At 41.4% G+C, this 27,322-nt stretch overlaps 1 protein-coding gene across 1 annotated transcript in view; it reads right to left on the bottom strand.

Moving 5' to 3' along the window:
* Positions 1–2,327: 2,327 nt before the first annotated feature.
* Positions 2,328–27,322, bottom strand: part of RAPGEF6 (Rap guanine nucleotide exchange factor 6) — a 235,473-nt gene continuing 210,478 nt past the window's right edge. Inside the window, exons 29-31 of the mRNA XM_054979018.1 lie at positions 15,892–16,403; positions 11,024–11,335; positions 2,328–8,735 (exon numbers count right to left, since the gene is read on the bottom strand). Coding sequence (XP_054834993.1) covers positions 8,710–8,735; positions 11,024–11,335; positions 15,892–16,403 — 850 coding nt within the window. The 3' untranslated portion in view covers positions 2,328–8,709. The remainder of the gene's footprint in view (positions 8,736–11,023; positions 11,336–15,891; positions 16,404–27,322) is intronic.

Genomic DNA, 27,322 nt, shown 5'->3' with positions numbered 1-27,322 from the left:
CTTAACGAGCAGCAACCTTTATGGCAGCACTGCAGGTTCCTTGAGAGAAACATGTATCAGATAAATCTGCAATACCCATCTATCTGCTGGAACAACTACAACAACAAAAGTGTCACACCAAGGCCAACTGCATACCCTGAAAGATCAAAACAAAGCAAGACAGCAGTTTTCATCCTCCTAGAATGCCCCAGATCAGTATGCTGGCAGAGTAAAGCCTCTGAATTTGCAAGCCATAACTCTCAGAAACTGAAAGAATGTATTTTAGTTTCTTTAATTGCTCAGTTTCAAAGTTCTCCTATGCTCTTTTACAATGAAAAGAAACCTTGCTAAAGAGCAACTCATTGTTTTCACTCCTCTTCCCACTACTTTATTTCTCCAATAAGTCCTGGTAGACATAGAATGGAAATTTGCAGTAAAGACTGAATTGTCATTTTGTTCTTTGAACTAAGCCAGGTTTAGAAGGGCCCAGATTGCAGACTACAGGGCTGGAGGAGATGCCTGCTCTTCTCTATACAGAGTAATATAATAATGCTATAGAACAGACACCCATTTTGTCACAGTATGCAATGGCAAAATTTATTAGTGTGTGGAATGGGGAAAATTGTATGATCACAGCCAGTCAACCAGTGACAATTTCCTCTGGGTTAAAACTGGGTTAACAGTTGTAACCATACCAACTGGTCCATTCACCTTAGTATTGTTTACTACTAGAGATGGGCACAAAACAAACTATGGAACAAAATTCCGTATGGAACGGCCGGTCAAAGAACCATGCATTCCGTGGGACTGTGTTTTTCTGAACCAAACAAATTTTTCTTACTGTTCCGTTGCCGGGTTGGACACTTTTGGTGTCAAATACTCCCTCGCCCAGGCAATGGTGGCAGTCTTTAGTTTGCCCCCAATCTCAGGCCTCCAGGCTTGCTTGGCAGCTGTCCCTGCCAACTAGAGAGCTCTCACTCTGGCCTATTCAGCCAGGAAAGGGGGGGGGGGAGAATTTCCAAGGCAACTGAGGAGATGGGCCTTCAGCAGCCATGGTAACACCAATCTCTTCCTTCCAAAACCATGTTAGGCAGGTTTTTCTGCCAACCAGAGTGCTCCTGTATTGTTCAATCTCTTGGCTTTTTCCATAAATAGGGGAAGCTGTGTGATTCCTGGTTTCAGTTTCTGTAGAGTGGGAGAGGGAGGAGAGCTTGGTGGCTGGCTGTGGTGTTGGGACTGGAACTTGGATCTTTGGCCTGCACTTCTGGCTGATGGAAAAGGGGCTGAAAAGCCTCTTTTCTTTTCTCTTACTTTCTTGTTTTTCTTACTGATTGGGGACTGGGGAGGTATTTGGGAAAAGGGTTCTTTTTTCTCTGAGCATGAACAGGGCTGTCCTGCCCTCCCCAACCCTGAACCGGTTTGGAAATTGGGTGAGTTTGTCAAGTTTGTGTTCCGTGGAAATTAATGAACCACGAACCAAGCAGGTTTTTTTTCATTCCGTGCCTATCTCTATTTACTACCATGGGCTGTTTCAGTTCTCAGACAGAGAAAAACTCTGTGAGTTTGTATGTATGTGCATGACTGGCCCAAGGTCACCCAGCAAGCTTCCATGACAGAGCATGGATTCAAACCCAGTTCTTCCAGATCCTAGGTTGGTACTTTAACCTCTATACCAAAGACATTCTTTTGGAAACTGAAACTGAGCAACACCTCTTCTCTAAAGGAAAACACACATTCTGTATTTTCTGTGTGCAGAAGGCACTTCAGAAAAGTCCAGGAGGCATTGCTTTTTGCATGCAGGCAGTACCCACTCTGTAGCATTTGCAGCTTTCCTACAAGGACACTCCCAATTTTTTGTGATTGGTGCCACCACTGTGGCAACCTGCTACCCTTTCTTAAAAACTTCAAAAGTGCCCACTGGCTTTTCTAGGCTTCATTCAGCCCTTAGCATCTCAGAATTAACATCAGACTTTTAAAAATTTCTGCCATTTCTGAATGACTATGAGAAATAGTTTTTCTCAAGTTAAGGTCTCTGTTATCCAGAAGCAAGGTAAGAAATGGCATTTGGACAAATGCAGCATTTTTGAAACTTCAGCAGTTTATCAAAAAGAATCAGAACACTATTCAATATTCCCATTATAAAAGTTTCCTTCAGTTCTGTATTTTACATGTGATCTTTCCTACAAGCAATGTTAGAAACACTATTGGGTGAGGAAATTAGAAAACAAAATAACACACTATTGAGTGCAATCTCAAATTCAATCTCAATTTCAAATAAGTCATCTCTTATTTGAAGTGGTTGGATTCCAAAATGATATGAGTAAGAAAAAAAGTGCCACACACAGTAGTCTCATGTTAAGCAGATCGTTTATTAGTTCCAACAACATTAGTAGATTGGATATTAAACAGTACTTTAAACATTCTTTTAACCAAAAATATAACAAATATTTACAATCACTCAGTAAAAATACAAAAAAGCATACAGAGGCACTGTCTTTCTAAAAGACATAAGTGTAAGAGGTATCAAAAAATAGAAGACAAACATTGCTTGTTACAGAATACTTTACAATCACTGACTTGTGCAGTTACAATTGCTATCAGAATACCATTACAACTGTGCAGTTTTTGCCCATATGCTCACATATGCAAAATGTCATTAATATCAAGCTAAACTGCATTCCATGTATATATAAACAAAAATCAGGACAAGACAATGACAAGCACAACATGGGGATGGGGGTGAGGCAAGGACTTGTTTTTCCCTGCCCCCTTTTAAAATGGTTTGCATTAACCCAATAGAGTATTCCCTTTTTTCCTAATCAGTTTTTGAAGGCAATTAGAAAGCAGTATTAAAAAAGTAGTATTTGAGTAAATGTTGATTGTGTTATCTGTGGCGCTGCCTACAAATAAATAATTAGAATGAAAAATTGAATGGACCAAGTTTCTTTTCTTCAAGTTTTACCTTCTCTGAAGATTTTTAGAGAGGATTCATTCAACAGATGTTATCTCTTTGATGCTCCATGATATTCTCAATAACCAGCGGCACATGTCCTAAGAAGTGATTTCAAATGATTATTCAACAACCATCTCTATTGAGGTCTGTACAAAATTCTCCACTTTAGCACCAGGCTGACACTGCAAGTATAACTTAGGTGATAAATGTGTGTCAGGATAAGATGTGCACATGAGCACATGCACACCTGCCAATTACTACTTCAGAAACATTAGCACACTCAGAGCAACATTTTTTCTATCCCAATAATATGCACATTTTGCAACACAGTTCACTGACATCATAAGCCCAGCATCATCAAACAACTGGCACGCTTAAGTGATGTACAGGTCACATTTATATGTTGAGCAACACGGTTTTCTAATTCATATAACTATATGGATGCAAAATGAGTATTAGTTACAGCTTAGTGCACATAAAGATATATCCTGTTTGGTCTCCATTAACTCACAATATATTGTGAGAATGCAGAGAGATGGATAGTTGCTATGTACAAAGAAAAGAAGTAGTCATTTCAAATGCATAATGGAAATTACATAACATGGGAAACAGCACAGTAAATGCTGTAACTAATTCTGTTTATGAATTAAATGAGTATAGAAGAGGATTAAAAAGAACGTTTATATAAATTGGTTTTAAAAGGGTATTCTGTCTCTTTGTACACACCCAAGCCTCACTTCATTTTGACCAGTGTTCACTGATCAATGTGATCAGCAGATTAAAAAAGGTAAGCAAACATATCAAGGCCAGAACACGGACAGATTGAGGCAACTCGCACTGTGCAAATCTGAAGCAGTCAAGAGAGCTCGATTATTTAAAGCATAGCTAATAGCTATGCTATTACCTGCTTTATATTAAGAGAAAATGATTAGCAAGAGAGGCACCCGTTCTGAAAATAACCTATTTTTTAAAATGGAGAATTACTGATGCTATTGGTGTGGAAACAACAAACTTGTGACTGGTTCAATGAAGCCTGTCAGATTTTGGTCAGCAGCATGAATATGAAGAGCACTGGGCTTAATCAGCGGAAAGCAATTACTCTCAAGAGAGAAGGCTTTGATCCTTCAGTTTTGTTCCTAAAAGCTGAAATAAATATATGAGGTCACTGAAAGATTGTATTACTTGGCCCAAATCACCACATTAGGTTAGCATTTAGTCCTGAATCATTGTTCAAATACACACACACACAAACAGTATTTGCTAAGAGCTAAGGCATGAGGTTTACAAACTTATTTTTGGCAACTGTAGCTACAATCTTAGAAAGCCACAGCATATCCCAGGGAGAAACACCTGTTCCAGTAGAGGTGCTGAACTTCTTACTAGGGGTGTGTACGTTTTTAACCCTGATTCGGGATGCTTTGGCATTCCTGTATCAGCCTCAGCATTGCTGAAGTGATTCAGGAATGCTGAAGCAAAGCTTACTGAAGCACTTTGGAATGCTTCACTAAGCTTTGGGTAGTGCAGAAGCAGTATTTCCCTTGCCATTCCTAAGGAACGACAAGAGGAAACGGTGCTTCTGCTGCTAGTGGAGTATCTAGGTGGCTGGGGTAGTATTTTACATGCAAAATGCACCAAATTTGCACGGGACCCGCCCCTACCTATCTTCTAAAGACCTCCCCCCAAGTTTCAGGGAGATTGAATTTCAGGGGGCCATGTTATGGTCCACCAAAGAAGGTGCCCAATCCACTGCTGATCTCCATTATTCCCTATGGGGAAAACTGGGGGGGGGGGGTGTCCTAGTTAGCTTGGGGTGGCATTTTGGAAGCAAAATGCACCAAATTGGCCAGGAACCTACTCATACCTGTCCTCTCCAGACCCTCCAACTGTCAGGGAAATTGGAATTCTGGGGGCCATGTTATGGTCCCACAAAGGTGCCCTTATCTACTACCGATATCCATTGTTCCCTATGAGAACCAACTTTCACACAAGAGAATCACACTAAGAAAAATTTAGGAGCACCCTCTTTGAAAATCCAGTCTCCCTAAAACTTGGGGGGTCTTGAGGACAGGTAGGAGTAGGTTCCTGGCAAATTTGGTGCATTTTGCTTGCAAAATGCCACCCCCAGCCACCTAGGACCCCCCCCTCCAATTTTCCCCATACGGAAACTGGAGATCAGCGGTGGATTGGGGCACCTTCTTTGGGAGGCCTTAACAAGTCCAATCTTTCTTAAACTTGGGTAGTCACGAGAGGAGGGTTTGGAAAGGGTCCCCTGCAGGTTTGGTGCATTTTGCTTGCAAAATGTCACCCCCGACCACCTAGGAACCTTCCCACACACAATTTTTCTCATAGGGAACAATGGAGATTGGCAATGGATAGGGGCACTTTCTTTTGGGGGCCATAACATGGTCCCAAAAGTCCAATCTCCCTGGAACTTGGGGGGGGGGTTGTGAGAGGAGGGTTAGGAGAGGATCCCCTGCAAATTTGGGATTATTAGGGAAGAAAATCCCTCCCAGGCCCCCGGATAGCTGGGAGCGGCATTTCCCATTGGAAACAATAGTTGAATCTTCCCTCATCATCCTGAAGTGGTTTAAATATCCGAACTTGAAGTGGCTTGCCACTTCAGGATTTGAGCTTTCCCCAATTTTTTCTCTGCTTCAGGTAAACCCAAAGTAGGAAACCTAATCTTTTGGGGGTGCACACCCCTACTTCTTACAACATCTGATTGGTTGTCTGAATAGGCAATTTGCTGTTTTAAAAGTGAACCATAGTTTGTCCCATATTACTGAATACTCAGCTACAATGAACTTTCTCACTAGCTGGCTGTACACGTTTCTTCCCTGCACCACTATTGGTGTCTAGGGCTGTGGCCAGACACAATCAACCAAGAATTCAGGATATATGAGCCACACCAAAATGAAAGAGTTGTGCTGTTGTGGCACTCCCACTGATTCCCAATGAGGTTTATGTAGGAAATACTAGCTGGATGCTATGCCCATGTCCACATTGTGATATACAGATGCCAACTTTACTCAAATCCTGATATTATTTTGTTATGGCCTATACAAGATTATTCTTTCCATTAAGGCTATGAATGGGACAAAAGGCAGACAGTTGTCTCAACTATTTATTCCTGATACTTAAGGCTAGTAATGATAATTGATATATGGTCAGCCAATGAAACTATGAATTAGGTAGCATCTGTTCTGTCTTCATGGATTTGTGAATTCATGTTACAAGGCATCTAAATAAGGAGTACTCCAAGGGGCACACAGACACCAGAAAGGTGAAACAAGTTTGTTGAAACACACCTGCTAGTGAGCTAGCACTATCCAAAGTCCATGTGGAAAATTCACACAGAAGGCTTTAGAATTTCAATTTTATTTTTGGTGCTTGTGTTTGGATTCTGCCAGAATACTTTGCATTTGTCTTGCTCCCCCCAAAAACAACTGAAAGCTCTAGAAATTGGTGTAAAAAGTTACTCTGAGGCACCTGTAAAATAGACAAGCATCTCCCCCTAGCTTAGACTGTAAACATTTATGATACTAAGATTTACAAGTAAACTTGAAATATACATTGACACATTCATGTCCATTTATGATGTCTGATTGGGCCACCATTATTTGCTTGAGAAAAAAATGAAAATATCTCTTGGTTTTTTCCATGTACTCTGGTTGGCTAAATAAAGATGCAACCACAACCTAGACTAATGATAAACAATGGTGTTTCATTTCCCCTTAGCATTATACTTTATTTATGGCCAAAGGTCCACAAATATTGGAGACAGTCAAATTTGTAGGAACTACCTGTCCTGACTCTCTCTCAATATAAGGGAGATGTAATCTCTCAACTAATGTTGTTCTGGGCTCCAGAAGAGCTACAGGAATAAGGTCTGCCCCATCTTTCTTTCAGGTTGGAGCTCATGCCTCCAGACACAATGGCCTTTAGAAGCACTCAAGAAGCAGTGGGACTTCTTGCTGCTTTCCAATTACTTCAAAGCACAACAAAACTGCAGGGATGAACTTGGTTGCACATTTCTCACTTGGCACTAACCACAAATATGCTTATCAAGTCCAATGACAGTGGAAAATGCTTTTGTGGGTCATTGTGTACAGTAACACATGGCAATACTAATGTCACAGGTGCTTGCTACAGCTGGCTTGTTTTAGTATAAAGATCTTATAGCTCAGTATGTTTAGGGAAAAATAAAATGCTCTGCAGTGCAAATACTCAAGAATATGGTCATTGATCTTATGATGAGCTACAGTTCCTAAAGGCTGAAATAATTAACCTCACCTTTCAATGTATTAATCCATGTTTTTACCATTGCAGAGAAACTTTACAATTTATCAGCAAAGGTAGAACTTAGAACTAAGCCACACTGGAGTTTAGCCAAAAACTTGTCTCCAAATGTAAAAGCTCAGCTTGGATCAAGTGAATTCATACCTACAGAATGTGCACTGGAGTAGATGCAGAATAAATCTTCTCCGTCCACCTAGCAACCACAAGCAGCCTCAACATCTGGAACACAGGCAAAAGGCTGTAAGTCAGAAGGTATGACTTGCAGACAAACTGCAGCTCTGCTGGCTCTCATCAGAAATCAAGCATGCCAGTGTACACATACTAAATCAGATTTTGTGGGTGGTGTTACAAATGAAGAGGACATGAATCTAATGATTCTAATTTCTGCACTTCTGCTCATAAGCTCTGAATATCTCAAACTGGCTACTCTGACATGGTAAGTACTTCTCCAGTACAAGTTTTGCTGAAGTGGCAACAGGTTACAAATTCAGGGCACAATTCACACAGCAGCCACATTCTCCTTTGTGCTTTTTTCCTTTTGTTACAGTGAGATCTGCACGGGAGGGCTTCCCAGTGGATTGTGCTGTAAATGCAGACAGATACCATGATTCACTTTTGCTGGAGGGCAAAAAAAGAAAAGTGGAAGATAAACACAGGTATTTCTTTAGAAAATTGGATAGTTAAAAGGACGGTCACATGTACTTCACCCTTTTCAAAATACAGGACCAATAGATGGCAGCATTTCACTACTGTATGTACATTAATGCACACTTAAATACACACCTCAAAGGGTTGGCATTTCACAAAAGAGGTTTATGTTGCATTGTGTGTAAACCTCTAGCTGCACTTGTGAACATCCAGTTCCTCAGAAATCAAAAGTGTTTTGCTAGCATAAAACATTTCATTAACATCAAGATAATTTGTTACCTTATTTTCTTTGTAAAAGCATTCACATTAGCCAACCAGAGCATTCCAAATACATGTACAAACAAACAAAAACCTTATATAAACTCCAAATTAATAAATTACTCTTCGGATTGCTGCAGAAGTTTCCATGGTTTTGCTGAAGCTTTGCAGGTTCTTCCATACGTACATAAAATAACATTCTTCGAGTGAGAGCTGTAATTGTATAGAAAATATTTGAGCAGTCTACCAAAAGATTCTAAGAGTTTCTACATAAGAAAACTTCCCAAGTGTTGGGTGGCCCCAATGCATTAAAAATTGGTCCATCTGCTATTCTGGTTTCTGCATTACAGGGTCAGTATTCCTTGGAAAGATTTGTCTTTCTTCTACATAAATAGGTATCTTAGACTGTTGAGCCAATGATAGTAGACTGAAAAGAGCTCATAATTCATTCAGAACAGAGGCGAATGCAATGTGTGAAGTCAATAGCAGCAAGCTGTCAGCTACAGCTAACAGGATTGTATGGTCCTTCCTCTTACTGTGACTTGAAGCAATTTTCCCAGGAAGCGCAAAGGCTAGACTGCTGATACTTGTTCATCTTCTGTGAAGGAAGAAACACAAAGTAAACTGTTGATTCCACAAGCATACTGCTCCTGTATTTATTAAATACTGATACTGATCACATCCCATTCTTCCCCTACAGCAATTCCATGTAAATTGATTATCTCTGCCCGTGAGGTTTTCTGAATTTAATCAATCAGTAAGCATTTTCAAATCTTCCTGTTATACACCCCATATGATTTTGATCATACACACGGAAAAGCAATTGTCAAAATGAAACGGATCTAGCATCATCATAATACTGTGTCCTTTCTGACACAGTGCTTTAAAATTGGAAATTACTTAGGGAGGTGCAATGCCAAATCTAGGCCCACATCACTGCTTATCAAATGGTTTTCTTTTGGCAGCTTTCTTTACCAAACCTGTATGCTTAGAGCATTTTTTAAAAATCATCATTGGGTTAAAAAAATGCCTACACCCTACTGCTTGGATCCAAAGGTTGGTACATAAGTTGAAGCTGAGGCATGGGAAAATACTAAAATACTGGATTGCTAAAAAACTGTTTTAAGAATCCATCATAACGCAAAAATACTAATTAAAAGGCATTTGATGCTTGGGTTCCTCAAGGGCTTGTAATTATGAGCTAGGATCTGAAGAATCATTTTACTAATCGTGTCTTTCCAAGGAAGACTAGATTTATATTTTCACCAATGCAATCTTAAACAAAGTTCTATTCTTGTTACCATGATCACACTTAAAATAGCACTGTGGATGCCAGCTAGTCAACGCAATTTAATTTCATATTAACTCAGGGTCAAAATTTGGTCATTCTGCATTATGAGAATGCATTCTAGCATGTTATTTTGGGAGCTTTTTAGCATCTGGTTCAGGAAGGGTATCTTGCCAGTGGGTAAAAACAACAGCGCCTCAGAGGTTTAGTAACCTCACAAAGGCATGCACACCGGGAATATGCTCTTGTCCAAAATTAACAAGATGGTTATGAACAACTTTAGGCATATCCATCCACACCCTCTTGCAGAACACAGTACTGTGATGACAGGACAACTGCAAGCAACTCAGAGGAGACTGATGAATGCTTTTAAAAGTCATGTCGAAATTATTCTGAAATCGCACCATCTGAATGTTAAGAGAAATTCATGCATCCAATTAAAAATCAGAAAACAAAATAATTGTGCCAAACAACTAAATTAATGGATAACAGAAGGTTGGATAGGGAAAAAAATGAAATTTTTTAAAAAAACCAAAATTGCTGGAAGAAAAGAAAATCACCCCTGGCTCTCTCTAACCTACTAAGATTCGCATTTAGGTAAATAAAGCAGCAAGGCATTAATCCTGAATATGAATTAAGCCTTTTACAAGATGAGTGTAAGGGTGTAAACAACTCAGAAAATGGGTCAAATATAAAATAACAGCACTGTCCAATCACGGGGTTGTTGGGGGCTTCATTTTGCTACCAAGAAGTTTCATTATGTTTGCTCCTCTGTTGGAAACAACTGAAGCAGCAATTTAAAGCAGTTTTATTCTGATGACATTCTTCAAAATTCTAAGGATGGTCACAATATGGAAGTGAATATCTATTTGCACATTAGCTCTGATAAAACTAACTTATAAGTACCTAGCTCTATTTATTCTGTTAATTTGAATTCATTTTTGGCCACAAACAAGGTAAAATTTAATCATCAGAATCTGAGAATTTTTTTTAGCTTCTAGGAACAACGTTTAGACCACTCCGCCCCACAAGTTCCAAACAGCTGCATTATATTTGTAATTAAGAGTTGATTGGCTCTTTAACTTAGCAGAAAAGCTTCTGGTGGGTTAAAGCTTTGGATGTCAGTTGGTGGCAGGAGCAAACTGAGCCAACCCCAGCAGTGCTGGTAACACTAGAGGAGCCATTCAGGTCAGACCTAGCCCGCAGCAGTAATGATTGGTGTCAGCTTACCTGTCAACTTCTCTCTCAATGTTGCAGGCTAGGCTGAAACCAAGCAACCCCTGTGATACTGTCAATGCTACAGGAACCACCTGGCTTGGCTTTCAATTCAGCCCTGCCTGAATTGATCATTAATGGCACTGTCATGTTTGCTGATTTTTTATTATTATTCATTTTCACAATAGGCATTTGAAAAGCAATGAAAAGCAATGATCTCTCTCACACACACACACACACACACACGCACGCGAGAACACACACACACACGCGCGCGCGCGCGCGCGCGCGCGGTCTCTGTGAGATAAATCCGTCCATACATTTCCAAAACAAAATGATACAGCAGTGGACTAAATAGCTATCAAATTAGATCTTGAACATACCGTCCTCTTCACTATTTGCGTCAGTCATATCTGCTAGCTTAAGATGGGATGGCTGTCGGCTATGCCACTGAGGCATCTTCTTTGGAAAACAGGCCACTGGTTCACTACTCAGAGGAGCAGAAGACAGCCTAGAGAGCTTGCTATGCAGCATCTTTGACCTCTGTACCGCCACGCTATAGTCAGGAGGTTTTAAGTGTGGGTGGTGAGGTGATCCTTCTTTTAAGTCCGCTAAAGAAATCCCCATATATCCTGGTGGGGTGGGCGGTGGCTCCCTATACCTATTGTCCTCCTTAGATGAGGTGACACAGTACACTGGCACAAGAAATAAGCAATGGAAATGTTAATGAAGGAAACAAATGGGGGGGAAAAGCATTTGAAAAAAAACAGTGAAATGTTACAATGGCTAACCGAAAACTGATAACAAAAGGTAAATGTAAAATCTCTTGTTATAAATGCTATTGTCAGGATTTTTAAAAGTTAACTACTGAAAAAGTTCACAGTTTAGCAGCCAGATTACTAGTTTCAAAGAAAATGAAGCAATGCTTAGCAAGTTCTCAACTCCTAAGTGCTTGCAAATTTTGAGAATAGCAATAGGAACTGTTATACATCTGCACTTCTATAACTCGTTCTATCTCAAGCCCATAGATTTCTCCCAATTTCAAGTAAGAACATCATATCATACTGGGAGAAAAAACAGCTCTATTTTGAAAATATGAAAAAGCAAAGAAAGAAAAAGAAAAGAATATTCAAAAGGTAGGGCTAGCAAAGCATAGAGATACGCAAAAATTAGTTTTGCCAATGTGCTTGTGGCATAAATGCCACTTGTGGCATTTGTGGCATTTATGTTAACTATCTTATTTGGCTATAGGCATACATATTGGTGCTCTGCTAAAAGTAGGAAGCCCAACCACATTATGGCTGTTAGTGGAAAATGGCTAAGTTTGCCTTGCCTTCTGCTAATTGTACTTGGACCCATTATTTTAAGTATTGTATAGCTCTTAACATCAGCAATGCTCCTATTAATCCATATTATTAAATAATCCAATTTAATCTTGTCACTTGCCTTATCTACAATGAATTTAGGCTGCAATGCTGAGGTTCAATAGCTTTGTTCCTTTCTTAAGGTTGCCTTATTTTGACGATCCACTTTGTCATATTCCAAAAGTAGCCAAGTTATCTGAATAATTGAAATTAGTTGGACGCAGTTAGTACCTAAATCAGATGCAATCTGTGAGACAGGCTATAAAAATCAATTTGGTATCCTCGAAGTTGGCCTTTAAGTGTTTAGTCATTAACAACACTGGAACGCAACTACATCAGAGAACTGTGGTTATCTCAAGCTTTGTTCCAGTGTTAGATCACTGTCATAAGGTAAATAGTTATCTTGGCCCTCGGGCTTTCTCCTACATACATATAAAGCTGCAGTTATACCACTTGGCAAGTGAGAAACCTTGTCCTTGTGGCAACGAAAACCCTGGAGAGAAGAGATGGGGCTGAAAGGGTAGTTGAAAGAATATGGCACACTTTTAATCTCTAGGTAACCCCCATGAGTGGTGGCATATAGTTGAAAAAGTGTTTTAACTAGTGTTGCATTTTGAATAGTCTTTTATCATCCTTTTGTATTATTGTTACTGTTTTTATTATGGTTTCATTAGATTTTATTTTAATATGGCTGATGCTGCTGTTTAAACTTTTATACAATGTGATATTATTATATTTTGTGATTATTATGTGATTGTTAGTCATCTTAGACACTATATTGGGAAAGAAAGACAGCAATTTTTCAAATAAATGAACAGAATTGAGGAAAACTAGGGTCCATAGCTTTAAACAGACTGAACTTGCACAGTGTGGCTAATGTGCTGAATATTGGTGCATTCCCAGGAGGGAAAAGGGTGCAAAGTAGACAGCCAGGAAAAGTCGTAAGTGATACAAAGGCATGAGTGGCTAGGAACAATGATATAGAATGTTTTGATGGCACTGACTATGCTGCGTTTATATAGAAAGGAAGAGGTATCCCATCTCCAAAGCCTTTAAAGTATTTGCTTTTTCCTCCACTCTGTAGGGTGACATGAAAAGAACAGTCTTAGGCAATTGCCTTCTGATGAGCAAGTTATGCAGCCAGCAACATGTTAATTAGATTTCATTTGCGCTGTATCTTTTGGCAGATGCCCTTAAATAAACTGGTTATTCATGATTTAATCTTGTTTTTTTTAATTTGTGAACTTTGACAATGCCTTTTAAACTGCAATATCATAATCTACATGTAAAGCTTTAAGGGAGGAGAAAGGGGTCAGCATGGTAGTTCTCAGTTTGTTAATTCTTAATTACCCTTTGCTTGTCTATCTACTGGCAGAATTGTCCTATCCTCTCCTTTGATATGTACCACATATATATACTTTTAAATGATACTACTGAACTTTAATTCTATTCTGATTAATCAAATAGCTAAGATATGATAATTTTTTTCCTAAAGGGAAATTGGTTAAAAAGTCCTTTGAAGACAGGACAACAGAGTGCACAGTGCACCCCTTCCTCATCTCAATGCTCATAAAGAGGCTCCAATGGTACAAAGGTAGCAACAATAATTAAACAATCAAAAGTGAACCCCCCCACCTGCATAATCACCACCTTCCTTGGGGGCTTCCGGGAAGTCATTAAATTACCTCCACAGTGAACAATTTCAACTGATAAGGCATTTTCATCCTTCCATATCCTTATACTTGACCTAAGATATTATTAAGTAACGGCCTGTAACAGTGCACAAAATAAGAAGGGGTACTGGGTGGGCAGGAAGAAAAGACTTGGGGAAGTAAACAGGCATCTGTTGATTGTCCAGAAAATGGCTGATAGAAGCAATGAAGTTTAGCTGAGTAATTTAAGCTGAGGGAGGAGGATGCAGGCATAGGACCTACGATCAGAGAGCATAAGGCATTGGAAAGTGTAGCGGGGGAGACAGGAGGCATACGAGAACTTGATACATTTATTTCTTTTTCTACCAATATTTGAACCAGCTACAACCTTAGAGTATGGTTAACATATGAGAAGAATATGGCAGTGATCATGAGAGTCACCCTCTTTAGAGTGGCTTTCCAATAGTTAAGGAGAACCCCTTCACTGAATCTACCCTCACCAACACATGCAGACTACATATATGTTCATAAACGGTTGGCTTCTCTCTCCCAGCAAGAACGGAGTCTCCTAAGGACAGTGTTATTAACCTGAAGCAGCAGCATGAACCAGTGGTAACTGTGATGTTTCTTCCTCCTGTCCATTAACCCTGGCAAGTTTATGAACAAAAGTTCAAGTAAGCATACCCAGCTAACCTCAGTCCCTCAACTTGTCATGGGGATTTGGAAGTCTTAGCCTCTGGGGGCATGTAGCCTATTCTTTTTCGCAGAACTAAACCTAAGGAAAGCTTCTATGATGGCTTTGGCAACTGAGATTAGCTCCACCAAATCCTGCCCCAAATTTAACTGTGTGAGGATCTATTCCTGCCCATTGCCATCAAGTCGTAACTTTCCTTCTCTCCACCAGTTAGAAAACACTTGGAGATAGAAGGGAGGAGATGGGGAAGGAAGTCAGGAAGATAGAGTTTCCTTTCTCCTCTTCCTCTCGGCCCCATCTTCTCCAAAGCACAGTGTCACAGGTAACCAGTGGCATATCCCTATTACTGATCTCTTACACATACCTCTTCTCCTACTACTGTATTCTTCCTTCTGCAAGAAGACCTTTACAAATTTAGAACAACAAACGTTTTCAAATGTTTTCAATTTATGCATGTAAGGGAAATGGCATGCATGTATGCCGTGCATAATGCATACATTCATCCTAAGTGTCTCTGAGGATTTCTGGCAAGTGGGAATTGATCCACACAGTTCATTGGAGAGAGCACACATGCTGTTACCTCTAGCAATGTGAACAGCTTTGCAGACTAGGGAGTTTGGTGTGTCCCCTGAAGTGTGTGTACTCATGAGGATGTGTCCACTGAAGTTTGTTGGATGAAGAAAATTATACTGAAATATCTTGTTTGTTCTGAGAGCAGAATTTAAAACCAGAATGCCTCCTATTGGGGGAGGGGAATGAATTCTTAAAAGCTCAAAGGATATTTGTGCTATGACTCTTGGAGATCTTTATTTTTATATTGCGATTTCGATTTATGCTATATAATCTTCACTTTTACAGTCTTCATCTCTGTGTGATGTTTTAATTAACTTAAAAACTGGCATGGTTTACATATTGTCTTCCATGAACAAGTAGTGCACACTTAAGACTGCATTTTCTCGTTTTACAACAATGAGTATATTTTTGCTGTGGAATTTGAATCTTCTTGGCACAGATTATCACCATTTTTTTAAGAAATTCAGCATTTGGATACTTACAAATCTTCTGGCAGTGCAAAATGACACCAGGAAAACTATTTCCTTCCTGTCTTGGAGGCAAGAGGAATAGGCTGGGAGCACTGAACAGCTGGAGAGAATCTCTCCGCCTCAATTCACTGACTAGACACTTTCTGCCTCAACATGGTGATTGCTCAAGAAACGAGAGCCTGAAGTCTTAATCAGAGAAAGAGCTGCAAGGAGTCTGACTGAAAATGAGTGGTTTCATAGAAATTTGTTAAAACCAGCTCCCTTCACTGTAAGACAGTAAGGAAATGTACTGTTCTATAATTTTAAATCCCACCCCCTATGCTCCCAAGGAGGTTTGGAAACACATCCTTTGAAGATTTATTTGATTGGAAACATGTGCACAAGCTAGAGTTTAACATGTAATCCACTCCCTGCTCAGCTAATGCCATTTCTTAACAGCTTAAAAACGTAATGAATAACAGATGTGAGAGCTTCCACAAGTTTTTGGACTTGGCTTACCTATGAGGCCTCTTTCTGTACTCGAAGTGACAGTTTTGTAAGTTCCATCAGTGCCTGCTTTGGAGTTCAAAACTTCAGCCTGGTCTGCTGTTAAGCTGTCAAGTCCTCTTCGTTTTATAGTTCCATAGCTGGCTTCATAGGTGTCTGACAGGGAACTTGAGGAAGCCCAGCTCTGCCGGGATTGGTCAAAGTCCATGCCGGCTTTGGACTGCCTGCTACTATTTGAACAGGCACTGGCTGGCAAATGAGCCTCTTCAGGACAGCAGCTTGATGGTTCTACTTCGGCAATGGCTCTTTCTAAATGAGTGTGGCGGTAAGAGTTTAAGAGATCCCATCCCTTTTGGTTCTGGATTGTTTGGAAATTATCATGAGAGCTACTGGAGCAGGAAGTCCAGCTTCCACGACCACTATCTGCTGCTTCTATTGTGATGTGCTCGTGGGAGATCTCCTCGGTGCTCATGGAAGATGAGACAGGCAGTCCTCGGATCATTGGAGGTCTGGACAGCGGCCAACTGAATTTGAAGATAATGGAAATTAGGAAGGAAACGGTGCTCATTTACAGACTATGCAAGCAGTACAAGTGTCAATTCAATAAAAATAATCCAATAAAAATATTCACCTGCCTCTTTTCTCCAAGTAACAAGCATTTCAGACCTGAGGAGAACATTATGCAGATTTCTCAACATTAAAAAAAAAAATTAAGTGTACAACCCAGCAAGGTTGAAAGTGTGATGGTAGTTGTGTCTTAACCGTTGTTTTCTAGTGAATCACATCTGCACTAAAGGCCTTGTCTAAACTGCAGAATTTCCCCATGTTTGTATTTTGTTGGTTTCCACTGCATTCAAGTAGTTATCTTTTCCCAGACTCTCCCTATAAAGATATATTGATGTCTGTCACATTCCTATTTTTTTTCTAAATTCTATCATGTGCAGGTCATATAATTATAAACTCATATGCTATAATAATCTCTTACCTCAAAAACACTATGATGAGACAATCCAAAATGAAAGGAGATAGTCAGGACCCCCAGGTAAGATGGCACTTAACTGGCTACTGGGGAAGAGCAGAAGACAAGTACGAATAGCACTGTTCTTAATAATAGTACTTGATTAAGGCCAAAAGGATGTCCAGTTGCTGATGTGAACAAATGCAAAAAGAACGTCTAAAGCTGTACAATGCATATAATAGGAACGTAGAATTTGAGAAGTATGAAGCCAGGTAAGCTAGAGAAATAGTAAAATGAGAAATGGGATGTTTAAACATTGCAGTTCTGAGTGTGAGTGAGCTAATGTGGGCTGGATTGGGACATTTTCAGTTAGAAAAGTACGAAGTGTTTTACTGTGGAAATGACAAATTCGAAAGAAAGAGTGTGGCTGTAATAGTGAGATGAGACATATTATAAGCAGTCAAGAGCTATAATGCAAAGTCTGCCTGATTAATATCTATCAGATTTTATGGATGGCCTATTAACATAACCATCATTCAAGTTTATGCTCAACTACAGATGCTGGGGAGGAAGAAATTGAAAACTTTTATGCAAGTGCCCAAGAAGAGATAGAGCATACATCTAAACAAGATATACTGGTGATTACAGGTGAGTGCAATGCAAATGTAGGAGACAAAGCAGAATCAAATATTGTTGGAAAATTTGGACTAGGATCACAAAACGAAGCAGGAGAGTGACTCACAGAATTTTGTGAAGCTAACAACTTGTTCCTTGCTAACACATGCTTCAGCAACCAAACAGACAATTGTATACATGGAAATCACTGGGTAGCCAATAAAGAAACCAAATACATTACATAATGAGAAGCAAAAGATGGAGAAGCTCTCTCTGCTAAAACAAGACCAGATACAGATCATGAATTGCTAATATCAAAAATTGGACTAAAGCTGAAGAGAAACTCTAATGGAATCATAGTTCCAAAATATAATCTAAAATTCCTGAAGAATTTAAAGACTATGTACAGAACAGATTTGCATTACTAAGTATAATTGATTATGAACCAGAAGAACCATGGGCTGAAACCAGAGATATTATCTAAGAAGAATGTGCAAAGTCTATTCCTGTAGCCAAAAGAAAGGAGAAGCCTAGATGGATGACTGATAAAACTCTTCCAATTGCTTAAGACAGAAGAGAAGCAAAAACAAAAGGTGATAGAAATAGGGTCAGAACTCAAAATGCAGATTTTCAGCATCATGCATGTAGAGCAGGGTGGATAAAAAAATCAATGATTTTTTAAAAAACAGAACAAAAACAATTTTTAAAATTTAAATTGGATTTTTTGATTTAAATTAAATATTTTTTGAGGGGAAAATCTGTCTCGTGATGGTCAAAATTCTACAACAAAGACTCTTACCATAGATGAAATGAGAAATACCAGATGTGCAAACTGGCTTCAGAAAAGGAAGACACACTAGAAATCACATTGCAAATTTACAATGGCTAATGGAACATACCAGGGAAAAAGCTATAGATGGTGTTAAAAGACATAGGTGTGCCACAATATCTGATTGTTTTGAGGTGCAACTTGTACTCTGAGTCTGGACAAGAGTCTACTGTTAGGACAGAATAAGGTAAACAGAATGGTTTCCAATTGGCAAAGGTGTCAGGCAAGAATGTATACTATCTGCCTATCTGTTCAACCTTTATGAAGACTGTATCCTAAGGAAAACTGGATTAGATTTAGAAGATGGGAGTGAAAATTGGAGGAAAGAAAATTAACAATTTGAGATATGCAGATGACACCCTGTTACTTGGAGAAAACAGTAAAGACTTGAAATGACTACTGATGAAGATTAAAGGAGAAAGCGCAATACAGGATTACAGCAGAACTTCAAGAAGACAAAGTAATGACTACTGAGAAAGTATATAATTTTAAGGTTGACAAAGAAGAAATTGAAATTGTTAACATTAACAATGAAAATTGTTATTCCTTGGCTCAATCATCAACCAAAAAGAAAACTGCACCTAAGAAATCAGAAGAAGATTGTGACTTGGAAGAGCAGCTATGAGGGAACTAGAAAAAGATGCTTAAGGATAAGGGTGTCCCTCTGACCAAGATCAAGATAATCCAAGTTTTGCAGAAGGGGAGAGTTTTGCAGATACCATGGATGGCCAAAAAGACAAATAGGTGGGTTCTAGATCAAATCAAGCCTGAACTCTCCCTAGAAGCTAAAATGACAAAACTGAGGCTAATGTACTGTGGTCACATCATGAGAAGACAGTAGGAAAAAAGGAAGACCCAAATGAGATGGCTGGACCTAATTAAAAAAAAAAGCCATGTTCTCCAGTTCGCAAGGTCTGAAAATTCTGTTAACGATAGGACGTTTTGAAGGTTGTTCATTCACAGGGTCGCCATAGGTCGGAGGCAACTTGATGGCACATAACACACACATGCTATAATTGTAGTTTCATAAATAAACCTTTTCAATACTATTTCATATTTTCTATCTATATGCCATTTTCTGCCTCAGACAGGCCTCTACTACAAAATTTGCATAAACATACAGACCCAAACTTTACTTTTGAATCAGAGAAAGATAAGAAAGAAAAAAAGGAAAATAAATATTCAAAAGGTTCTCTGAGTCAGAAGCAACAAAATATCTGATTTGCATGATCAGTTCTTATTAGATTTTTCCTTCAGTGTTGGTCAACTTCACTGCTCTTGCATTTTAAGCACTTATCGCTGCTCAGACATTTCCAGTGCAGGAAACAAAAGTCAGCACTATGCTAAATGTGTCTCAAACAAGGACACTTAAGTAAAATCTCTTTGCTGACATAATACCAATTTTCCTTTCATTTATATGTCCAGTACATGCTGCTTCTAAACAGTATACTGCTCAAAAACAAAACATGGAAAAAAGGAAAAGCTTACCTGGAACTATTGCTCTGACTTTGCTCTGTACAGAGCTTTGATTCAGAAATCCTAGTACTAGCTTTAAGACACAAAAATCCTCTACTCCCAGAGCACAGTCTCCTGCACACGTCCAGGAGGCAGGACTTTCATCTCACCCAGTTCCTTCCAAAAAAGGAACAAAGCCAGTTAAAAGTGCCTGTTGCAGAAAAGGTGGGAAGATCACATGACTGCACAGATGACCATTCAAAGAACAAGTTATAAGCAAGCAACCTGTTTTTACTTCTTCGTGGTCTCTGCATTCAGTTTACTGACCAGGAGGAGGATACAAGAGGATCTAGAGAACACTGCGTATAGTTGTGCCAAAGAAAGTGTATGTTCTGGTTCTGAAGTAAAGGGCATAGTGCTTCACAAAGGTAGAGCCTGGGCCTCGGTAGCTGCTCTGCAAAGTTCAGATATAAGGATGCCTCAGGAAGACTTAAGGACTCCAAGAAGAGACTTCTGGAGCTGATCTAACCAAAACTTAAAAGTGGATATAACTTAGTAACAATCTTTTGGAAGACACTCTTACTTAAGTCTGAAAGAAAACATGTCAAGGCACTTTCTGCATCTGATGGTAGCTCTGAAATATATAGGAAGGATCAGGTCCTAAATCAGGTGAAACCCAGAGACAACTTTCAGCAAAAAAGAGATGTCTGGGCACAGGATCACTTTCTTTCTGTTATCCTGAAGGAATGACAGCTTGAAGTGCAGAGTTCATTAGATTAAGTCAGATTGGAATAAGAAAGGTTACTTTGTGAATGAGGATCTGCATGTCACAGGTGGCCAAAGATGCAGGTGGCTTTTTCATTACCCAGGTGATGATCAGCTGTAATCCCTATGAAGGTTTAGATGGTGTCACTGGAGAATTAAACCTGTTGTGGTCCCTAATTGCTTAAGAGGAGACCGGACAAAAGGGGAGTGTTCCTACATTAGCTTTGTGAAACTGAGATGGGTGCCACTGAGAGACAAGTGTGCCAATACTAGACAATGTAGGTGAAGAAGTCCTGGGATAAAAGCCACCAACCAGATAGCAGGATTCCCTTCTCAGGTTAAAGCCCAAGTATGAAAGCATGTCTGCTTGCTCTCACAGAAGCACCTAGTAGTTTCTGCCATTCAGAAACACCCCCTTCAGAGTGTCTGAAGGTAACATGGAAAGATGACAGATACTTCAAAGAAGAATCATTTGATGAAGAACCAGAAATTTTAGAAAGTGAAGTAAAAGCTGCGCTCAAAGTAATTGGGAGAAACAAAGCACCTGGAGTAGATGAATTACCATTAGAGCTATTTCAAGCTACAGAAATCGAGTTCATAAAAATCTTAACAAGAATCTGTCAACAAACAGGGAAAACACATAGGGACTGGAAACGCTGAGCCTACATTCTAATTCCCAAAAAAGGGATGCAAAAGGGTGCAGCAACTATCAGATTATTTATTTATTTATTTATTTATTCAATTTATATACCGCCCATCCCAGGGGCTCTGGGCGGTGAACAGTTAAAATTGATAAAAACAAAAACTAAAATCAATATACAAATAATAAAACAAATTAACAAGGTGCAGTGGTGGGGAGAACCTTCCCCACCCCAAAGGTGGGAGGCCGACATGGCACCGCCCCCTTCAATCACCAAACGCCTGGCGGAACAGCTCTGTCTTACAGGCCCGGCGGAACGATAATATGTCCCGCTGGGCCCGGGTTTCCATTGACAGAGCGTTCCACCAGGCTGGGGCCAGGACTGAAAAAGCCCTGGCCCTGGTTGAAGCGAGGCAGGCTTCCTTAGGGCCGGGGACCACAAGTAAATATTTATTCGCTGATCGGAGCGATCTCCGGGGAACGTACAGGGAGAGGCGGTCCCGAAGATATGCCGGTCCCAACCCACTCAGGGCTTTAAAGGTAAGAACCAACACTTTGAACCTGATTCGGAATTCAACTGGAAGCCAGTGCAGCTGGCGCAGGACAGGTGTGATGTGTGACTGGTAAGGTATACCAGTCAGGACCCGTGCCGCCGCATTCTGGACCAGTTGTAGTTTCCGGATCAGGCCCAGGGGTAGCCCAGCGTAGAGTGAGTTACAGTAATCTAGCCTGGAGGTGACCGTTGCATGGATCACTGTAGCCAGGTCCTGGGGCGTCAGGTAGGGGGCAAGTTGCCTGATCTGACGAAGATGGAAAAATGCAGACTTGGCAACCGCCGTGACCTGGGCCTCCATCGATAGGGAGGCATCCAGGAACACACCCAGACTCTTTACCACTGGCAAAGTTGCCAGTGGTGTCCCATCCAGGGCAGGGAGCTGGATCCCAACATCTGGCAGCCCCCGTCCCAGCTGCAGGACCTCCGTCTTCACTGGGTTCAATTTCAGTCTGCTCTGTTTCAACCATGCCGTCACAGCCTCCAAAGCTCTGGCCAGATTGTCTGGGGCCGTGTCTGGCCGGCCGTCCATCAACAGAAAAAGTTGGGTGTCATCCGCGTATTGATGACAACCCAGCCCAAACCTCCGCACCAACTGGGCGAGGGGGTGCATATAGATGTTAAATAACATTGAGGAGAGTATTGCCCCTTGGGGAACCCCGCACACCAAAGGGTGACGGGCCGATAGATCTCCCCCGAGCGCCACCCTCTGTCCCCGACCCTGGAGAAAGGAGACCAGCCACTGTAAGACTGTCCCCCTAATCCCCACGTCGGCAAGGCGGCTGGCCAACAAATCATAGTCAACCGTGTCAAACGCTGCTGTGAGATCAAGTAACACAAGCAGCGCTGACCCGCCTCGATCCAGATGCCTGCGAAGGTCGTCTGTGAGGGCAACCAAGGCTGTCTCCGTCCCATGGCCAGGACGGAAGCCAGACTGGAATGGGTCCAGGACTAGAGCATCATTCAGGAATTCCTGCAGTTGTACCGCCACCGCCCGCTCAATCACCTTGCCCAGGAACGGGAGGTTCGATACTGGGCGGTAACTGGACGGGTTGGTGGGGTCCAAAGATGGTTTTTTCAGGAGGGGCCGCACTACCGCCTCCTTTAACACTCCTGGAAAAACCCCAGAGCTCAGGGAGATGTTAACAATGGCCTCCAGATGGTCCCGTAGCCCCTCCGAGCTGGCCTTCACCAGCCAGGATGGGCAGGGGTCCAGAGGACAGGTGGTTGGCCTCATCCGCTGCAGGATCCTGTCAACATCGTCCTGAGAGAGCAGGCTGAAATGGTCTAATACGGACCCAGAAGACGGCCAAGGGGTCTCCAGTTCCCTTACTGTATCAACAGTGGGTGGCAGGCCACGGCGAAGGGACAAGATTTTACCCGCAAAATAGCTCGCAAAAGCCTCGCAGCCAATAGTTGAATTAAGAATTTGGTGGTCTCCCTGAGAGAGGGAGACCAAGGACCGAACTGTTTGAAATAATTGAGCCGGGCGTGAGCTAGCGGATGCAATGGAAGCAGCAAAGAAATCCCTCTTTGCTGCTTTCACTGCCACCTCATAGGCTTTCATAAACGTCCTATAAGATGTTCTTGCCTCTTCGTCGCGCCCCCGCCTCCACACTCGCTCTAGTCGTCTCAGAGACCGCTTCATCTGGCGAAGCTCCTCGGTAAACCAAGGAGCTACCCGTTTGCGGGCTCGGAGAGGACGGCAGGGGGCAATAGCGTCGATGGCTTCGGAAAGACGGCCATGCCAATCATCCACCAGCTCATCTAACGTACTGCCAGGGGGCATCGGATCCCGCAGAGCCGCCTGGAAACCAATTGGATCCATAAGCCTCCGCGGGCGAGCGTAAATCCGCTCACCGCCCACCCGGGAAAGGAGCGGCATGCTCAGACGAGCCTTCAGAACAAAGTGATCTGACCATGGCACTGCATCATAGGCATCCAGGACCACCATCATCCCTGCCCCAAAAATCAAATCCAGCGTGTGACCTGCTTGATGCGTGGGAGCCGAAACAAACTGGGAGAGTCCTAGGGCCGCCATGGAGGACACCAGGTCAATGGCCTGCATGGAGGCATTGTCGTCAGCATGGACGTTGAAATCCCCGAGAACCAAAAGTTTCGGGAATTCCAAGGCCCAGCTGGCCACCGCCTCCAAGAGACCAGACAGGGAAGATGCAGGTGCAGTAGGCGGTCGGTACACCACGCATATTGCCAACCTCTCCTCGGCGTCCAACACTAGGCCCACACAATCAATGCCAGTAATTTTTGGGGTGGGGAGTGGTCTGAAGGAGAAAGACTCCCGAATGAGCAAAGCCACGCCTCCCCCCCCGACCACTTGTCCGGGACTGGTGGAGGACCGTATAACCTGGGGGGGCTAGTTCTTTCAAAGCGACCGTCTCGCTTTGAAAGAACGCTTTTAAAATTATCACGTTAATTTACCATGCAAACAAAGTGATGCTTAATATTCTACAGCAAAGACTCTTACCGTATACAGAATGAGAAATGCCAGATAATGCAAGCTGGATTCAGGAGAGACACTAGACATTGCATTGCAAATGTATGATGGCTAATGGAACATACCAGGGTATTTCAGGAGAAAATCAGCCTATGTTTTAGAGATTACTAGGAGTGTGCACCTGAAAAATATTTGGGTTTCCCGCTTTGGGTTGACAATTACAAAAACAATTAGGAATAACCCGAATCTCTCACACTGGGTGAAACAAGCGGTGTGGCGTTTGAAAGCGCCCCTTTTCATGCCACTTGCAAATGGGATGAAAAAGGGGTGCTTTAAGTTTAAAATGCCGTACTGCTTGCTTCACCCAATGGAAGAGGGAGGAAGCTCCCCCTTGTATTGGGTGAAGCAAGTGGCACAAGGTTTGAAAGCGCTCCTTTTCTTGCTGCTTGTGAGGGAACAGTCCTCCCCCTCTCATTGGGGGGAAAAAAGTGGTGGGGTGGGAAATTTGAAAGCAGGCAGGACTTTCCTTGCTGTTTGCCATGCTGAGGCCGATTCAGGAATCCCGAATCTTTACAAATTGGGCCCTATTTGGGTTAAAAACCCGAACTGCACATCCCTAGAGATTATAGCAAAACTTTTGACTGTGTGGATCATGAAAAGCTATGGATAGTGTTAAAAAATGGAGGTACCACAACATCTGATTGTTTTGATGCGCAATCTGTACTCTGGACAAGAGCCTACTGTTAGGAGAGAATATGGGGAAACAATGGTTTCCAACGGGCAAAGGTGTCAGCCAAAGATGTATGCTATATCTCTACCTGTTCAACCTCTATGCAGAACATATTAAGGAAAGCTGGATTAGATATACAAGAAGGTGGAGTGAAAATTGGAGGAAGCAACATTAGCAATTTGAGATATGCAGATGACACCATGTTACTGGCAAAAAATATACGAAAACTTGAAACGACTACTGATGAAGATTAAAGGAGAAAGCGCCAAAGTAGGATTATTGCTGAACATCAAGAAGACAAAAGTAATTACTGTGGAATCACACAATATTAAAGCTGACAATGAAGAAATTGAAATTATTCAAGGTTTTCTATTCATTGGCTCAATTATCAACCAAAAGGGAGACTGCAACCAAGAAATCAGAAGACTGAGACTTGAAAGAGCAGCTGTGAGGGAACTAGAAAAGATCCTTCAAGATAAAAAGACATCTCTCTGGGGACCAAGATCAAGATAATCCAAACTATAGTGTTCCCCATTACTTTGTATGGATGTGAAAGTTGGACTGGTCACATCATGAGAAGACAAAATTATCTGGAAGAGTCAGTAATACTAGGAAAAGTGGAAGGCAATAGGAAAAGATTTAAAACAAGATGGTTGGACTTAATAAAACAAGAGAAATCCTCCAGTTTGCAAGATCTGAGCAAGTTTGTTAATGATAGGACATTCATAGGGTTGGTATAGGTCAGAGGCCACTTGACAGCACATAATACACACACATGAGCAGTAGCATGTGTTGTGAGCATCAGCTGAGGTCAAAGTTGTCTGAAGGGACCTCCTGCTGGAGGATGAGGATGTATGAGGCTTCTTAGCACCAAGGATTTTACATGCAGCAATTTACTGTACAAGTCCTTCATTGGTTTGAAGTTGTGGTTGAACCAGCACTGTAGAGGCCTCATCTTCACAAATTATACCCATTGTAGTAGCTGTTGCCATGAGGCCCAGCAGTCTCTTAATGTGCCTGGCATATTGCTGAGTATAATAAATGAAGCCCTCATCAGATAGGTTAAGATCAGTATCCTGACCTTAACCTTAAGAAAAGAACAGCATCTGTGGCTATGAAGAGTTACTTCTAAGATGGATGACTTCTGGACTCCTTGCCAAGTATGGATGAGACTTCTCCCCACTGACATACAGGCCTAGGGTAGTATACATGTGATTTCCTAAGAGACTGAGGATAGTTCAAAACATTTTTGAGTTGATGAAATACTGAAAGTAGAACCTCAGAACCCTCAGGGAGAGTGGTACTGCTTCTATTGTCTTTTTCTTCAAAAGATGATTCATCTTAAGGAAGAGGGCAATGTTGGGGACAATATATTTGAATAGTCTAGGTGGGAGAAACAAAATAAACTCTGTAGAGTAACCCAGTTTGATGACAGTGAAAACTCAGATATTGATGGCAGCTGCATCTCACTTGGAAAATTTTCCAGCTGCCCTTCAGAGAATGACTCACCAAGCTGCACATCAGAAATTAGCCCACAGATCTCTTTGTTGATTTTGAGAACTGGCTCCTGTGGCTCTATCATAGAATTCTCCAAAATACGTGGGGAAATATTTACCTCATGGGCTGAGATCAAGGTTGGGGCAGATCTCCATAAATCAATTCTGGGTGTACGTTTCTCTTTATTTTTTCTTTGGTTCTGAAAGGAACAGAGCTGATCTTTTCAGCTTTAGTTGTACTATCTGCTGCTGACTGAGTTCTGAAGTGGTCGGTATCCACGGCTCTGAAATCCTGAGTTGAAGTGGTTGAAAACTGGACACTTAGATTTCTCTGCTGTCAGTGCCGCCTATCCAGTCATTGTCTCAGAGGCAGAGAGAATCCTCCAAGAGGGTGACATGGAGTTCAGTGGATCAGTTGTGCCTTGCTTGCTTTGTAAACTGAAGTAGACACAAGTCTCTAGTGTGTGCTATTTTCCAAGGCACTGTGGAGACACAGGTTGTGGCCATCAGCTGAAGGTTGCTTTTCCCTTCACTGTCGACAAAGTTGTCCTCTGCACCATAGAGGGACAATGAGAGAAACATAGGAAAGTATGAAAACTAATCAGAAAGACAGAAAGTAGGAAGTGATGGCTAAATAAATATTTTCATTTGATCTGAAGATGTATCCAAAACATTTGCTGCTTCTGCTGCAGCAAACAGAAAGGAGCTGAGCAAGATGAAACTCCTCCCCCTCAGGTGCAAACAGTCAAGACTGTGCCTCTGAGGGGTAAGAATTTTTGAACCTAAAAGCTAGCTCGAGAAGTTTCTGAATCAAAACTCTGCACAGATGCAAATCCCATCCATCTGATGCCCAGAGATCACAAAGAAAAGAAGTACTGATTTGTTAAAAATCAGCCACTGACATTAGCAGTATGGACTGGCTCAGTTATTCAGCTTAGTATGCTTCA

The sequence above is a fragment of the Eublepharis macularius genome, chromosome 4, assembly GCF_028583425.1.
Source record: "Eublepharis macularius isolate TG4126 chromosome 4, MPM_Emac_v1.0, whole genome shotgun sequence".
NCBI classification, from domain to species: domain Eukaryota; kingdom Metazoa; phylum Chordata; class Lepidosauria; order Squamata; family Eublepharidae; genus Eublepharis; species Eublepharis macularius.
The sequence above is the reverse complement of the archived record's forward strand: the minus strand, read 5'-3'. Positions and strand labels throughout refer to the sequence as shown.